Raw genomic sequence first — 17,519 nt, forward strand, 5'->3', positions numbered from 1 at the left:
TAAAAAAGCTTTTTAAGATTATTACTGAAATAATCCTGGAAGCACAACACTTGTGATTCAGTGTAGAAATGCTTTTGAGTTCCTTACAGGGCTCCCATTTGAAGCCTGTCACAGGCTTCCATTACCAGGGCACAGACCTGACACAGGATCAATAGATCTTGAGGTTTGGGCTGCTTTATTGAATATCTGCCATTTCCTCGTTCATTTGCCTTTCACATAGAATCTTGAGTAAAAGGACCCTCTTTCCTTTTCTGCTGCTTATGACCTTGCTCCAGTAATTTCCTATTTGGGAGAACTGGTAGTGTTCAGCTGGGATTCATGTTTGTTGAACACATAGCAGTACTCACTTTTGGAATGGATGGATTTATTTAGGGTTTCCTATAGAGACACTTAGTCTTCTGATTTTATTTAATATATTTTATTTTATTTTATTTTTATTCTATTTTTTATTCTATATTTTATTTATTTATTTTATTTATTTTATTTTATTTTATTTCAGGGGGGTTGGGATTTGGCTCCAGAGTAATGGACAGAGCTTGAAGTTCCAACTTGAGAGACAGCTCACTAGGTCACAGGTTATAATTCTGCTTCCTGGACTGATCGCTCAGTTAGGGCCAGGGAGTTCTTTAACCTACAGCACAGCCCATTTCCTCTTACAGCCCCATTGGGGTGAATATAAAAGTATGGCATTGCTTTTCTTCTCAGAAAACTTTGGTGTGAGAACTTATTCAAATTCTAATTTACCTCAAAAACTAAAGGACTTCACAATTCTAGAAATATATTGAAAAACATTGCATTGCGCAGTTTAAATTGTTGAAATGTATGGTTTGTGAATTAGGTCTCAACAAAGCAGTTTTTTAAAAACAGAAAGACAGATGCTATTATTATAAACATTATCCAGTCAATTTAGAAGATCCCTCAAGAGTTATCAGTAGACTGCTTTCAGCTCTTCTACTTTAATGGTAAGTACAGTCAGTTGGAAGGGTCAGGAAGGTACCAAATGATTTGTCTTGTTTATTTTGGTATTATTTTTCTGTGGGTTAGCAGAAAACTTTTATTGCAATTGGGAAGTTAACCAAATTTCTTTTCCTCATTTGGATTATGAAACATGATTTTAAAAAACCAACAGTCATTTCAGATTAAATTGCCATTTAGGATAGAAACCAGTTTTTAACAACTTTTGTATGCCAAAGAGGTCTGGTATCAAAAATTAACTGCCTCAGACCCCAGAGAAAGAAATAAAGTGGTCTGTTGCCATATTGCTGTGTATTTTTGAGTACTTTTCTAAAGGTCTGTTTTTTCCCCAACAGGTGCGGGAGATGTTGAAGATGAGGGATTCTAATGGGGCCCGCATGTTGACGTTGATAACGGAGCAATTCATGGCTGACCCTCGTTTGTCACTTTGGAGGCAACAAGGCACTGCAATGACTGATAAATACAGGCAGCTCTGGGATGAGCTGGGTAAATACAAGTTTCCTGATGGATTGCCATTGAGTTGTGTATGGATAAAATCATGGTTGTATGTTGAAAGTGCATGGTTAGAGTGTTACTGAAGGGAGATCTCCTCTGTGAACTTATTGCCACTAGACACTGGTTAGAAGAAGGAGGGCTTGGGCTGGCATTTGCAAGAAATAATCTTGGGAGAGTTTGGGGAAAGTTGTTGGATCTTGAGGAAAGCAAGCACAGGAATCTGCCTTTAAATATTTGGAAAAAATAAGTCATTATTTTAAAATAGGTGTTTCGTATAATAAAGCTGGTTATTTATTTCTAGAATAATACTGTAATCAGTTGAGCTAAAATTTGGCTGTTTTCCCCCTTTGAGTACATTAAAAGTTTCAAAAGTAGTTTGAGCATTTATGTCTTGGCTGTTAGAGACTTAGATGAACTGTTGATAGTCAGCATTTAAAAGATAAAGTCAACTATAATTTTTATTTCTTCCCAAATCTCTGTAATAAAGATAGAAATATAGCAGGTGATTGAAAAAATGAGAAATGGGCTAGTCAGGCTCACTGGGAAATTTGGAGGGATGATTATTTTTACTCAGTGATTATTGCTAGGGAATTAACAATGCATTTGTTACATTGTCTTTCTCTTAAGAATGTGACAGATGGAATTTTTGACAATATCAATGCCTATATTAATTTCATGTTCTGGGTATGTTTGCTAGAAGATCCTAGTTTCTTTGAATGGTAGAAGAACTCTTTATCCCTTGACTTTTCTTTCCCTTTTTGGCTGATGAGAGACCATATCCTGTGGATTGATTCCATGTCAAGCCTAGACAAAGAGAAATTGTTTGTGCATATATCACATGATTGGAAGGGACCTTTGAGGTGAACTGTTTTATCGATAAGGAAATGGAACTCTGGGGAAATTTAGGAGATTTCCAGAAGAGGACATGGACCAATCTAGGGTTATGCTGCAAATTGGTAAAAACTTGGACATCAGAGTTTCCTCCTTTGCCACTAATAGGATATGTGTTCAGAAACTTGCTGTAGAGGACCATTCTTTTTTTTTCTCTTTTTTTGTAACATATATGTCTGCTACTATCCAACTGTTAGACATTTGTTGGCTTTTTTCTCTTGATATTTTTATTAAAGTATCTTGCTATAACTTAATTTTGGTACTTTCCCTGGTCACCTGAAGTAATGGTTAGTGGCTTTTACTCACATCAAAATGTAAGTCAGTCCATAACTATAGTAGATTGTTTCTACTATATTGGAAGAGTGTTTGGGAGCACAGGGTGGTGTTTGGAATACACAAGTGTGACGCGTGGTTTAAACATATTTTTATAGAATACTGAGTGACAACACTTTTCTAGGTACACCCTCCTCAGTTTCGTAATTCTGTAGTAAATGTTGAATTGACTGGTTGATTTATGACATTTGAAAGGTCTGGCATTGAACAAAACCATAATGAAGTAAATTATTAAGGAATTTATTTAAGGAAATAAATTTAAAATTTAAGGAAAAAATATTGGAACAATATTAAATGAATAAAATTTAAAGAGCTTTGGTACTTGGAAGAACTTAGAATTACAAATAACTAATTAGGAAGAAAGTGCAGACTAATTTTTTTGTCTACCAAAAAACTTCAAGGGATATAGTTAAGTAAAACTCACAGTGTTCTTTTTTTTTTTTTTTTTTTAAGATTTTATTTATTTATTCAGGAGAGACAGAGAGAGAAAGAGGCAGAGACACAGGCAGAGGGAGGAGCAGGCTCCATGCAGGGAGCCTGATGTGGGACTTGATCCCAGGTCTCCAGGATCATGCCCTGGACTGAAGGCGGTGCTAAACCGCTGAGCCACCAGGGCTGCCCTCACAGTGTTCTTATTTAATCTATTAGCCCATCTCACTTTTCCAAGTTGGTTTTGAAAATTATGTGCCTCACCCCTCTATCAAAAGTATAAATTCTCATTTAGGAGGGTGTTTCCACCAGCTGATTCTAGTTACACTGTCTGATGAACTGCTTTCTGATTATAGGCCAGGCTTTATATTATACAAGTTCTTTGATTTTAGTCTAGGACGAAGACTATATCTTCTTGCCCTGTATTTTCTTTCTTCACAAATCAACCCGCATTCCCCCCCCCCCCCCGCCCCCCGCATCATTATTAGAATGCTATAAATTCTCATGTATCCTGATGGCAAGCAGAGGTCACTGGCCATTTTAATGGTGGTCTAAGTTTTGTAAAGAATCTCATGTAGAAGTAACAATAACTATTATATCTTAATATTCATTCACCAAAAAATTAACTAAAAGTTGCTCCTGGACTACAAAAGGAAAGGATTTTACTTCTTAATAAAATGAGAGAATTTGACTTTGTGCCCCTGCACAGGGCTCACATTGCTTCAAGGCTCTGCTTTGGAATTAAATGCTGAGCACTGCCAGATGCCAGACATTGAGAAGAGGCTGAGTTTTGTCGGCAAATGGGATCTGCAAGTTAATTGGTGTTTTCTGCAGGCTTCTGGCTGTGAAATGAAATTGGAAGCCCTTTAGCCACATGGATAATACAGGACCTGAATACAAATGTCACATGTCACCATCAGGACCCACTGTGAGACAATAGTGTTCCCACTCCAACACTGCACCATTACAGATCATTTAAATATGGGGATTACATTTAAACTAAAAGCCCCATTTGCCTTTTACTGCAATTTAAATGTCCTCTTAGCAAAAGCTAAGTGACAAATTAAATGAAAAAAGTGCCCACATTTTTAAAGCTGTAATGCAAAACAACCTTTTATTGCTTCTCATGTGCCACGAATGAATCATTATACTTGTCAACCCTAAACCAAGCCATAATTGGAGCAGCTACTGTTATCAAAGTGGGGCCGCTCTGTGACAGCTTAATAAAGCTGAAACTGTTAAATTAAATCTCAGATGCTTAACTCCTTAGCACTGGTGAATTCGTTGGGTCCATTTCTGGCAATGGCCAATGCACCAGGAAGAAAAAAGGATTCCTGGCATGAAAGTCTTAATCTGATGAAAGTGTACAAGTAAGAGTATCTTAGCCAAGTAACTCTGTTTTTTTGGCAGAGGGATTTGGAGACCTCAGATTGTCGGCCTGGTTACAGAATTTTACTTTTTGATAGGATCATATATTCCCCTCCACCATATTTTCAACTTACTGAGTATATATGACTTATTAAAATGTAAGTGTTGATGTTTCAAAATTAATTTTAAAAATAATATTCATATAATTTTGTCTCTCAAATAAATAAGTTGTATACAAACTACTTCAAAGTAGCAACAAGCCAGATTCTTTTCCCCATCCTCTAACAGAAGGATTGATTGTGCTCAGTTCTTCTTTACTAAAATAAGTGCCTGTGGTATTCATTTGGTCTGAGTTAATTTTCATGATTTATTCCCTGATTTTCATAATGTAGTATGAAATAGATATGGATGCACACTATTAAGATCCTGTTCAGTGCATCTCATTTGCAGATACATGATTCTTATACGTGAATCTTTTTTTTTGTACGTTAATTTTACTTTTTCTCTATGATCATTTTCTGAAACATACAACAGTCTTCTCAGTGAGTGATGTATCATGATCAGCTGTAAGGAAATGTATACATTAAAATCTTAAAACAGAAATAGTGATAGAAGCTGCATATTTGGTAGAGCTATAGAACCCACATCTCTTCAGTTGCATTCTTTTATTCTATGACATGCAAATATTCTAGAAAGCAGATCACAGCAATAACCCTTAGATTTCAAAGAATAACCCAGTGCTGATTGGTGGTGAGCACACCTACTGTTAGCCCTAATGGCTGTCTGTTCAGCACACTTAATTACCATGGGGGTCTTTAGGGATGAGGGGATATATTGTAACCTCTCATCTGTGTTGATAGGTTTCTTTCCTTAAATGTCTTCCTAGACTGTAATTTTACTTTGCTTCATAAAACTATAGGTTGTGGCTGCCAGTCCATTAAAACCTAATTAAATGGATGTCATTAGAGGAAACAGTTAAATAAGATTTAATTACAGATTTATCATAGGGAAAAATTCTTAAATTTTCATTTTCAGGTATTACATAATGTGCTTTTTTCCCTAAAATTTAAATACTTCCTCTAGGAGCTGAGTCATGTGCTTTCTAGCATGTAAGATCTGTTTTTATTTTAGGGAGAGTCTGGATTCCCATTGCAAGAACCTTGCTGCTTTGAGTGGTTATCTCTCAGAATTATTTTCAAAGGTTTTGGTATGGGGGCATCAGGCTGGCTCAGTTGGTGGAACATGTGACTCTTGATCTCTGGGTTGTGAATTTGAGCCGCACGTTGGGTGTAGAGATTACTTAAAATCTTAAAAAGTACTTTCTTTCTATTTTGAATTCCATTGTAAGGTTAGTTTGACCACTGTTACTAGGCAACAGCTATAATATTCCTTGTAAGGTGCTAGATAGATTGGGTATACAGATTCAAGGTACACAATCTTTGTTCAGCAATAGAGAATTTAAATTTAGCTCATCCACCATTCCATCCACTGAGACCAAATTTACTGCAAATACTAAAAATTACCTACTCCATGTACTCAGAATACTAACCTGTCTACACCTGTGATACAAGTGTGCATCTCTGTGGCCTCTTCTGTACCCACCGTCATTACTCTTGAATGCTATGCTTAAGTCACACATTTAAAATGATGCTCTAAGTCATTTATAAGGGCTATTGTGCACATTCAGAAATAAGGTTCCAAAGACTCTGCTTGGAGGTCATTGTGGAGAAATTTCCAGAGAATGCCACCTGATACCTCCCAACATAGTAGGCTAAGTAATTTCACCCATGGTATTGAGCCCCTACTCAGTTAATATGATAAATTCAAATCCATGCTTTCTAGAGTTTGAAGCTGATGGTGGTTAGGAATGGCTAACAAGTAACTGCTTTTCGGTGAGAGCTAGGAAGCATTCCAGTGTAGTTTGCCATATAAGTAGTGTTCTCTTTGCTAGTGCCATGGAGAAAACAGCAATTCCTAGAGCCCCCTTGCAGCAAAATGATGTCAGGCACAGAGTTGGAAACTTCTGTGTAGCTCTAAGTGTACTATGTAAACCTAACGAATAACGAATAACGAATGTTAGGGATTACTTCTCACCTATCAGTTTGTCTTCCCTGGGCTTAAGGAGAATATGGTTTTACCACTTAAACCACTTCAGTGCCTTCCATTAACCCTTCTTTCAAGAAGTTTTATTATGGTTGGTTTCTGTCTCTACATATTAAGTGTTTTCAGTGTCCAGAGGAATAGATGTATTAAGTGTTTGATTTTACTGTTGGTAATGGTTCTTGTAGTAGAGAGGGAGCAAAGAGATGGAACCATTAAGAGACAGAAATTAGAATAGGCATGAATGAACTAGGAGCACTTTGATAGTGTTATTTATCACATAATTGTTACAAATACTTGTACAGATGGAATTTAACATGGTTTTTTACAAGATGTTCATGGAGGTGAGTTGTAGGGAAAAACCAGTGAGAAGGAATAGCATGAACCAAGACAGGGATGAATTTAGTGGGAGAAGGCTCTAAAGGGTTCAGATTCATTATCACCAATGTCATCTTCAAGATTTTCAGTCCAGTTTTACTTTCCTTTGTTGTTACTTCAGAGGAAGGAGAGTAAACATAGGATCTAGATTTTTCCTGTCTTTTTTTTCCATTTTAGTCCAACTAGGAAGGATGACATAAATGTCAGCACTTCTTTATCAGGCACTGTGCTAAGCTCTTGATGCATGTATTATATTTTTTTTCTTAATCCAGTGAAATAGGTATAATTATTAGCCCACATTTTATAGCTGAGTAAACTGGACCTTAGAGAGACTAGAGAACTTGCCTGAGGTCACAGCAACAGAGCAGGAATTTAATCACAGGTCAGTGACTTAAAAGACACAACCACCAAACTGGACTCCATCCTCACTTGCTTTAATTTGCCTTTCCGCTAAGGGGGTCTCTGCTCAGGGCAGAGCGGGGGCAAGGTGAAGCTCACCTGGATGACGGTAAGCCCTGTAAAAGCTACAGGGCCTGGTCTGCCCACCCATGGTCCTGCAGGTCTAATTGTAGTAGTCAGCATACCTTCCCTAGTCTAGTTGCTCATCTGGGTTTCTAAAGACTCTCTAACTTCAGTCTAAAAAAAAAAAAAAACCACATTAATGTAGAAGAGCCAAATACATATCGATTAAAAACTGTCATAATAAAGTTAAACTTATCACAAAATAGGGATCCCTGGGTGGCGCAACAATGTGGCGCCTGCCTTTGGCCCAGAGTGTGATCCTGGAGACCCGGGATCGAGTCCCACGTCGGGCTCCCGGTGCATGGAGCCTGCTTCTCCCTCTGCCTGTGTCTCTGCCTCTCTCTCTCTCTCTCTCTCTCTCTCTCTCTCTCTCTCTCTCTCTGACTATCATAAATTAAAAAAAAAACAACAACTTATAACAAAATACGTGTAGTACATACTGAATATGGGTTAGGGTCAAGTTTTCATTTCATTTTCCAGGTTCCTTTGCTAAGGAGCCAGTGAGACCCTTAGGTCCAGGTCTTTGTCCTGGCCTATACCAGGCCCTAATGATAACACAGTTGTCAACACGTTTATATCTATGGTCTGTAGCTCTGTAAGCCTCCTGCACTGGGGCTGGGTTGGGCTGGCCTGGCCTGCTCTGGAATGGGGTTGCACATTCCTGTTTCAGTCTGCGGTTTCTTCTTATTATTGAGAGCTCCCTCTAAATATGGAGGTTTTGTCTGTTGTATTGCTCAGGAGGCTTTGCTTCTGTCCAGCCGTGTTCTCAGGACGCCTGTCGTTGGCTCCACCCTCATTACCTGAGCCTGGTTTCTTTTGCTGTTGTATGGTCTTATTGCTTTCTGTCTCTTAAAACAAGACTTCTGTGTTCGTTGGTCAGAGGCTTTTGGGTTCAGCTCTACTGTAGGGATGGGAAGAGGGGTTTGTTCTCTGTTTCTTTAAGTAGGCAGAATTCATTTCTAGTTAAGGATCAGAAGTTAACCAAAAGAGAGATTGCATATTTCTTTACTTCCTGTGCAGTACTATCCTTCTCTTGAGTGCCGCTGCTGGGGTTGAATTATCCATTCAGTACCCATTTACGGGAAAAAGTGGAAATAAAGAGAAAAAATGTTAAATATTAGCAGAAAGTGGTAGATTTGCAAGATTAAAAGAGATCTTTACAGACCATTTGATCCTATTATCTAACCAATTGGAGATTCCTAATGATAGTCATTCTCTTAGTTATTTAGGTGTACAATTAGATAATATGTAACAATACTTGGAGATCACCCCCTTGTGTATTTTTATCAAAACTTTATTCTAAATATAGATCACAGGGATTGGGTTGGAGTTAAGATGCCTTATGGCTCATTGTGTACTACATGTTAGTGTCCTATATTGTATATGTAGTATGCTGGTAGCATTATTTGTACCAAGAATGGATTCCATTTTTCTCCATTCTTTTTTTGTTATCTTTGTTTATAAAATATGAGTCCACTGGTAGTAATCCTCTTTTCACATTAGTGGCTACTAGGAGTGTCAGAGCATTGGTGTAAAGTATCCTTTTCTTCCTGCCAACAGTTTTAGAAAAGTTCTCTTCCTGTTTCCTAAGAGTTAGTATTGTACTTGCCCTCAAGAAACTGCCACCAAAGGGAAATGTGGTTGGGAGAGGGAGCGGTCTCCTTGCTAGATTGTGGATCTCTAGAGAGCACCATCACACTAGAGTGGTGGGAAGTGAGAGAGAGAGAATGAAGGAAGACAGGCTGGGGATAATTTCCTCTCACCATTTCTTACCCTAAAGTGGCAGCATACAAAAATTAACGAGGTCTGAGAAGCCTCATTTAAGCCATATGAGATTCCCAGGGGCTTCGTGGGGAATCGGAGATGCCAGGAGCTAGACTGAAAGAAGTGGAAGCTGAGGGAGGACCGAAGCAGCCACTTAGGCTGTTCTTTGTGTCATATGGAGCAAGGGGCTTTATAAATGTTTTTGTAGTTGATTCAAGCTTAGGTGGGTTAATGAGGGGGCAGGGGAACCCAGGAAAATGATTAATGGGTGTTTCCTAGACAGGGGGTGTTCAGCAGTGCCCCATAGAGCCCCTGAGGCAGGAGAGGGAGGAAGAGAGTGTGGAGAGGGAGGCAAGTCCTCTGAGTCCCAACAGAGTGACTTTCACCACTTGACACCTAGGCTTTCTGTTAAGATTTCTCTAGAACAAAGGATTCTGAGTTTAAAAATGCATTTTTGATTGTGACTATATTCAATTGGCTTTTAAGTAGCCACTCAGAGGTCTACTAAAGAATGACTTTTTTATTATTATAAATAATTTTCTCTTTTATTTTAAGGAGAGAAGGCAGGCTGGTAAATGATTTATAGCAGGTGAATTTTTGTGAGGCTGCTATAAGCTTATGTAACAATTGCATAACATTGTTTTATTAGTGTTTAAAAATTCCAGCTTGGAATGAGAATAGTATACTGTCTAGTAAAATACAGGTGCCTTCTATCATTAAATTGCTTGGATGAGTCATGACTGGGTTCTAGGCTATTTTTCTTAGGCTCTGATCTAGAAACAAATAACTGGGAGTAGTGATAGTAATTGTCTGAAATATGGCTAACTCACCCAACTCTGTGTCTCCTGTTGCAAAGATAGTCTTTGACATAGGAATTCAAATCTCTATGAATTTGAACTATGACCAGCTCTACCTTCTTGACCCTATGTGGTGCTTGTCAACCCCTTTTATTTTGGGGTATCTTAGTAAATTTCAAAATTTGCTTGGGCAAACCTAGAGGAGAGAGTAAGAATTCATCAATTAAGAATCAGACTTAGTTGTCAAACCACCTTTAAATGGCTTATTGGAAGCTACAGTCTCTCTTTGTGGATGAACATGGGCTGAGGAGGTTGGATGGGAGGACTGTAAACAGGGCATTTGAGTCGAATATAAGCTTGGAAATGGAGGAAAATCCTGTTAGGAGGAAGGCTTTCAAAATGTTGCCAAGACCACAAAAGTCTGACACCTGCCACTCCCTGACAGACATTTAAAGATGACATTAGGGCAGCCCGGCTGGCTCAGTGGTTTAGCACCGCCTTCAGCCCAGTCCGTGATCTTGGAGACCTGGGATTGAGTCCCACTTCGGGCTCCCTGCATGGAGCCTGCTTCTCCCACTGCCTGTGTCTCTGCCTCTCTCTCTCTCTCTCTCTCTCTCTCCTCTCTGTGTATTCTCATGAATAAGTAAATAAAATATTAAAAAAAATAAAGATGACAGTAATGTATTTAGGAACCTATTCACCATACATATTGAGCATATACAGAAGATGCTCTTTGCTAAACACTAGGGTCCTAAATAGACTAACTAGTCTGAGAGATTTTTTGTTTGTTTGTTTTGGAATCATTTAAACCATTCCCTTAGTAATCTTGTCAGTTGCTGTCTTTTCAGGGGCATTGGAACTAGTTCCAGAGCTATCCTTTTTCCATCCCTATATTAGTGTTCAATCTCACCCCCCTTTCCCTTATTGTCCATTAATTAGAATACTGAAATTGACACTTTTTAAAGTTAGTATTCCTGTACAGGTGGAAAATAATGTGCCTGGTATGTAGTTGGTCAGTAAGATATTTGTAAATAAAATAATAAATAATTGAAGTGTAATGTTAAACACCTATCTAGAAGCCTTAAGAAGTGAGTATTTTTGATGTACTAAAAACAGTGTTTGAAAGGCTATAATCTTCACTGTGCCTTCAGTTTTCTTTTCCCCTTCTGGCATGTCCCGCCTTCTCCACCCATGATGGATATTCATGGGTGCCTATGTATATCTAAATGCTTGCCTGGGCGCACACACGCGTGCGCGCTTGTACACACACACACACGCATGCACACACACATACACAGAAATACAAACAGTTTAGAGTACAGAAGGGCAATGATTCCCCCTTGCCATCAATGCTGCAGGTAATCTATTGCATTAATCAGCCAGCCAGTGGGAAATGCATGGGGAGTGATTATACTATCATACACAATACAATCAGCATGAAGCACTTGTCAAGACCAATACATCAAAGTTTAATTCAGTAATAGAATGAATTAGAGCAAAATGAAACATTCTGTTCTCCCAAGAAACTCAGCACCCTTCACAGATTCTTTCTCAACTCCATAGAAAAGTCAGTGCATTAAGAAACTGTTCTTATGAATACAATTACTGTTCTTCTATGACCAAATACTGCAATCCTTTTTTTTTCTCAGGATTCTTATACAACTGTAGTGCTAAAGTATATTCATCAGTATTCCATAATCATAACCATTAGTAAATTTGATTATTTTTTGTTAGGGCTCCTGACGATCTTTTATCCTTAGTGTTCTCCATGGTTAAATGAAGGGCAGGTTGTTGTCCTACTTACCCATAAGTATGGCTGGTGGACAGTAGAGTATCTTAACAGAACAACAGGTAAATTAACAATAACTTGCTGTTTACAGTGCCTTATGGTAAGCATTGTTTAGTTAGGAAACAAAATGAGAAAGGGAAAAGTAAAAAGCGGCCCAACACTGCCTAAGACAGCTGAAGAAATGAAGTTATATACTGTAGGACTTGTTTCAGAAAAATTTGAGGATAGATCTAATACATTTCATATTCACAGTCACCATTCTGTGTCAGTTTATAACATCTATTCAAATGTGAGACACCTAACCAAGCGTGCTTTCTCAAAGGGGCAAACAGATATAAGCTCTCCTGGGCTGTTTCATTTTCAGAGCCCTCAACTGGAATATAAAGAACAGGTTTATTGGAGTCAGATGGTCTTAAGTATGGATTCTGATTCTCATATTTGCCAACTGTGTGGCCCTGGACAGACCCTTATCTTAGAGAGAACCATAGTTTCCTTATCTCTAAGATGACTACAATGTGGATTCTTTTTTTTTTTTTTTTTAAGATTTTATTTATTTGTTCATGAGAGAGAGAGGCAGAGACACAGGCAGAGGGAGAAGCAGGCTCCATGCAGGGAGCTCGATGTGGGACTTGATCCCGGGTCTCCAGGATCACACCCTGGGCCAAAGGCAGACACTCAACCACCGAGCCACCCAGGCGTCCCTACAATGTGGATTCTTAAGTTCTTAAGGCCTAAAATAAGATGATGAGATAATGCATAACACTTTCTCATTCTACTAGTCTTTTTTGCCTGTGTTGGGAAAGTGGGCCCAGGGGAAAACTTATCAGAGAAAGACATCATGAAGACCTAAGGAGTCTTCAGGAATAGATTTATATAAACTTGGAGTGTTGGACAAATCATAAAAGTGTTCATGGAGGCGGCTTGGTGAAGCAACCAGTGCAGAGCCCACTGAAGGTGTGCTCTGCAGGTTCCCACGGTTCACATTCCTTCCCCTCACCGACACTGGCTGCCCTTCTTGTGTATCAAAATAAGAGGTCTGTCATTGTGGCTTACTCTCTTTCTGATTTTTTCTGTCTTTCCTCCCTCCCTCAGAAAGGAGGATGGTGAATGGTGGGAGTGCTGGCTCTGGTCATTCCCACAGAACCAGATTCCCAGTAAAGTTAGGCTATTTTTGGTGAATTTTGCATGTTGACCCGAAAGCACTGACAAATTGAATGGAACGGGAAGACTGCGTATTAGTTGAGGGCCACAGGTTTGCTGGAAGGGAATATTGTCCAGGATACCCGTTAGGTGTTTTGGAATATCTGTGCTTTATTTTCTTTGTTGACAGCAAAAAAGATGGTTATTTCCTTCTGTCTTTTCACAGAGCCTGGTCAAATGATAATCAGTTCTGTGCCCTTCTGCTTATTAGGGCTTTGCCCTGCTTAACTTAAATGATCTCAAAAATTTTCTCTATACAGTGTACCTAAGGCATTATTTTGAAATTTTCCCAGAAATGTTTTATTAGTGAATTAGGAACTAGCACACCAGATTTAAAGTAAGGAGAACATTTTCACGAGTTAAACTTATTTTTCAAACACGGGTGACTAACATATTAAGACTGAATTGTGCTGAGAACAATACTCTTAATTAGGGTCACAGTTTTTGTGTGGTCTGACCCAAGAAATTTTGTGACTGTAGTTTTGCTAGCACAACTAATTATACCAGTGATCTCCTATTTGTGACTGCAATTAGGCATTTCATGGCCTCTAAATAAGTATAATTAGTTAATTGGATCATGCATGAAATTCTAGCCTCTCATAATAGCCTCTGAGAACAAAAATAAATATGATAAATATTATGAATTGTTTTATAACTATGGAACCCTGGGAAATACCACAAGTGATTGTTCTGCTTCGTCTGTGACTGTTTCATAAGAATAAACATGATGTTAAGAAGTAGGAATTAAGCTATGAAATAGTCTTCATTCTCTGCCTTTGAGACAGAGGGAAAAGGGAGTCACTTTTTTCATTCTCACCATTAGAGCAGGTGCTGGTTGCCTTGCTTCTCAGCCTCCTACCCCTCACTTGCCACTGTGCCTGTGCTCTCTCCCCGTTAGCATTATACACACTGTGTCTTCTGGAAAATAGGGAGAAGAGCCACACCTGTCAAAAACTCCAAAGTGTCTTTTATGGAAAATGTGCACCTTTTGTTTTAATTACTGAAGTGATTTACATATTAACAAAAACTTGTGAAGTAAAAAGGACTTGAAAAACAAGCATCACTGACTGGGGGGGTGGGGGTGGTGGAGCTTGGCACTAGAGAATGGCCAGCCGATTCATTCAGTCACAAATCCTAATGCTCCACACAGCAGTTCGCCCTGCAGGCAAAGAGCAGACTCAGTCACACGCAAGAGCATTATCCTGGAAATGCTGATGCAACTCTATTCTAGCAGACCTATAGTACATCATAGTTTCAGAGAAAAGATTTCTTCCACATTGAATAATCAGTCTTCAATTATAAGGTGAGCTTTTGATTGTTTACCTGTTGTTTTAGTCTACAGTGAAATGACTTGTTTGCTGTGACTGTCAGTCTTAAAAAATGTAATTTTCTTTGGTTTAATTAGGCTCTTTTTAGATGAACCCTTGTAGGTTTTTGCTGGAGATGCTTTCTTTACGTGGGAGAGACCTGTTTTAAGTACATACGGAATACAAGGTTAAATAAAGTACAGGGTTTCTTAGCTGTGTCCCTTTGTATTATACTACTAAAACATGAGGAATGGAATGATGATTCTGTCAAGAGACAGAAGTGACTAATCTTGGAATTTATATATGCACAGCTGCACATACGGATCCTAACTTACAGAAGTTCTTTTTGACCATATAGATAGGCAGAGGCTAGATACCTGAGTGTTGAGAATGTTGGTTTCTGGGGACTGTGAGTCTGGCTCCCATCACAATACCTTTCTTCTTTTCTCTGAACCTCAGTTTACTTTTCTGTACAGTGAGTTTTCGTGAGGTGAAATGTGATTGATTGTATGTGTAAAATACATAGTATAAGGTTAGTGTGAGATGAATATTCAATAAATGGCAGCATTTACTCTCAGGTGGATAAGTAAAGGTGCCATTCACTTTTAGAAGTATGTTCGCTAAACTAGATAGAGTGATTTGTACCCTAAAGACAGACATTTAAAAATTTTAAACGTAGACTCTAATTAGAAACCCAACATGTGTAACCTGATATTGTTAGGTTTTTCCTTGAAGGAATAAAAAATTAGCATACAAACCAGCACCTAATATTGCACTGTGTGTTGGGATACCTTTTATGTTGTTAAGTTTTCATAATGACTTTTTGTTTTTGGCTTTACTCTTTTTGGCAGCTCTTCTCATGTGTTCAGTGGCTTATCTGGGTCTGGTTAGCTTAACTAACAACATTCTCATGCTCATTACTATTTACTTTAATGGTTAGTATTTACTTAATACTCATAAGTACTTACTTTAGTTTTCCATTTTGTAATTAGCAGATTTATAATTTTTCTTGGTAATTGTAGTAGATTAAAGATGGCCACACATCCTTTGCTACTCCCTTTGTTTAGACTTGGGGTCTTTGTTTTTTCATCTTGTCAATTTTTTTTTTAAGATATATTTATTCAGACAGGGGGAGAGAGAGAGAGAGAGAGAGAGAGAGAGAGAGAGGCAGAGACACAGGCAGAGGGAGAAGCAGGCTCCATGCCAGGAGCCCGACCTGGGACTCAATCCTGGGACTCCAGGATTGCCCCTGGGCCAAAGGCAGGCGCCAAACCGCTGAGCCACCCAGGGATCCCCTCATCTTGTCAATTTTTAAAAAATGTTTGACCAACAGAACATGGCACAGTAGATGCTAGGCCAGTTTCTAGGCCCAGGCATTAAATGACTAGACTAGCAGGTTCACTTCCTGTCTCGTCGAAGGTTTTTATCTGGGGTCCCTGAGTTTCCCTGTAAGTGGTCTGGCTGTCCTGAAGCTGCCATGCTCTGAGAAAGCCCATACTGTCCCCCTGGAGGGGCCGTGTTGAGGCAGGGAGAAAGTTAAGAGGAGTGCTTCTCCCCTGTGGAATCATGGGATCCAGTGATACATTCTGTATTAAAGCCAGTAAAGTTAGGGTAGATTTTTACATAGGTCATAGATAACCAGAATAGTGGTTATCTATCTGATAATACTTCATGCTTCTCGTGGTTATTTATTTTTACAAATGCTAAATTTCTCTTAGAGTATAGGATGTAGCAATATGTGAAAATGAAGTTCTGTTTTTCAGTTTTTCTCCAATGTTGGATTGAGTTAGATATTTGTCCGAATTGAATGGTTATTAATAAACAATGTAGCATGATCTTGCATATTCTGCAGCTCCATTTTTTAAAAATAGGTTCCACGTGCTTCATGGAGCACAACACAGGACTTGAACTTGTGACCTTGAGATCAAGAGTAGAACGCTTAACCAACGGAGTCACCCAAGCACCCCTGCATCTCCCATTTTTAATGATTTTTTTTTTTAAACAGTAGTTATTCCTTACCTTCATGTTCTCATTATACCAAATTTCACCTGGTTTGACTTCTGGGTTTTTTTTCTCTGATAAAAAGAACTTGAGATCAGGTAACTTAATTTTGTGTTCCTGTGGAAGACTGCGGAACCCTAGGCATTGAAAATATAAAAGGAAGGCAGAGTGGATGGGGTGGTAGCTAGAAGTTTTGACAGAGATGCTAAGGAAGAGGTGCTAAAAGGAACAGTATGCACAGGCTTCAGCACCACACTCTTTGTCCATCCCCTGGCATGAAGTTCCTGTGGGCAGCAAAAATGGAGGGATAGGGATGAGTTTGAAAAATGCCACCTTTGTGACAGTAGATGTGGACAAAATTACCCAAAGCATCTCAGACTTCTAAGTGGCCTTGTGGGCCCCCCTTGGGGCCTGGCAGGCTGGAGAGAAAATGCCTACCGGAAAACAAAACATTTAAAAGCTGATTGTTGAAACCAAGGGAAAAGGAGAAACTAAAAGAGGTTTCCTGCTAAAATCACACAGCAAGTGGACATTAATTTATAGGAACCCATTATTACTAACTTAAGCATTTAATGTCACTGATATTTTGCTTAATTTAATATGTTTTCTTAATTGGCTTATTAAATATAAAATACTTGTAAGGGTATTCACAGAATCACTTGCAATCTGAGCCCTCCAGTCCTGTTCTACCCTTTGAGTCTCCATGTCCTCAATTTCAAAGTCCTCTACACAGAGGTTTGCTGGGAGTGTACCTTTTGGATCTGAGTAAACCTGCAGTTTCAAACAGCTATCTGTATGTATAATCTTAAGTCTAAACAGCCCTACGAGGTAGGTAGGAATTATCATCCCTATTGTTTAAATAGAGAACTGCCACCTCAGAGACACTAAGTGGGCTAGCCTGGGGCATATCTTGTCCTTTCCAGATCAGAGCTCATTGATCAAATATTCCTTCCAGTTAGAAATGTAAAACAATGGGTATGTGAGGTGGGGCAAAGTGGTAACGGCTTTGTACACCTAAATGTTTGAGGGAAAAGATAGTCTCTCAGGGCATGTAGAATTCATTAATTCTTGTTAATCCCATTTTCTGGGAATATGGGGTGCTTGTCCACTGACACTGTTACTGGAGAAGTGCAGAAGTAACCAAAAAGGCCTTTGTGGTGATTTGCCTTC

The 17,519-nt window shown here is 38.8% G+C and overlaps 1 protein-coding gene across 1 annotated transcript in view; it reads left to right on the plus strand.

The window, feature by feature from the left end:
• Positions 1-17,519, plus strand: part of ZSWIM6 (zinc finger SWIM-type containing 6) — a 193,952-nt gene that overhangs the window by 142,470 nt on the left and 33,963 nt on the right. The window contains exon 4 of the mRNA XM_041765126.1: positions 1,311-1,461. Within this exon, the coding sequence (XP_041621060.1) occupies positions 1,311-1,461 (151 nt within the window). The remainder of the gene's footprint in view (positions 1-1,310; positions 1,462-17,519) is intronic.

This window comes from Vulpes lagopus, chromosome 8, assembly GCF_018345385.1.
Source record: "Vulpes lagopus strain Blue_001 chromosome 8, ASM1834538v1, whole genome shotgun sequence".
NCBI lineage: Eukaryota > Metazoa > Chordata > Mammalia > Carnivora > Canidae > Vulpes > Vulpes lagopus.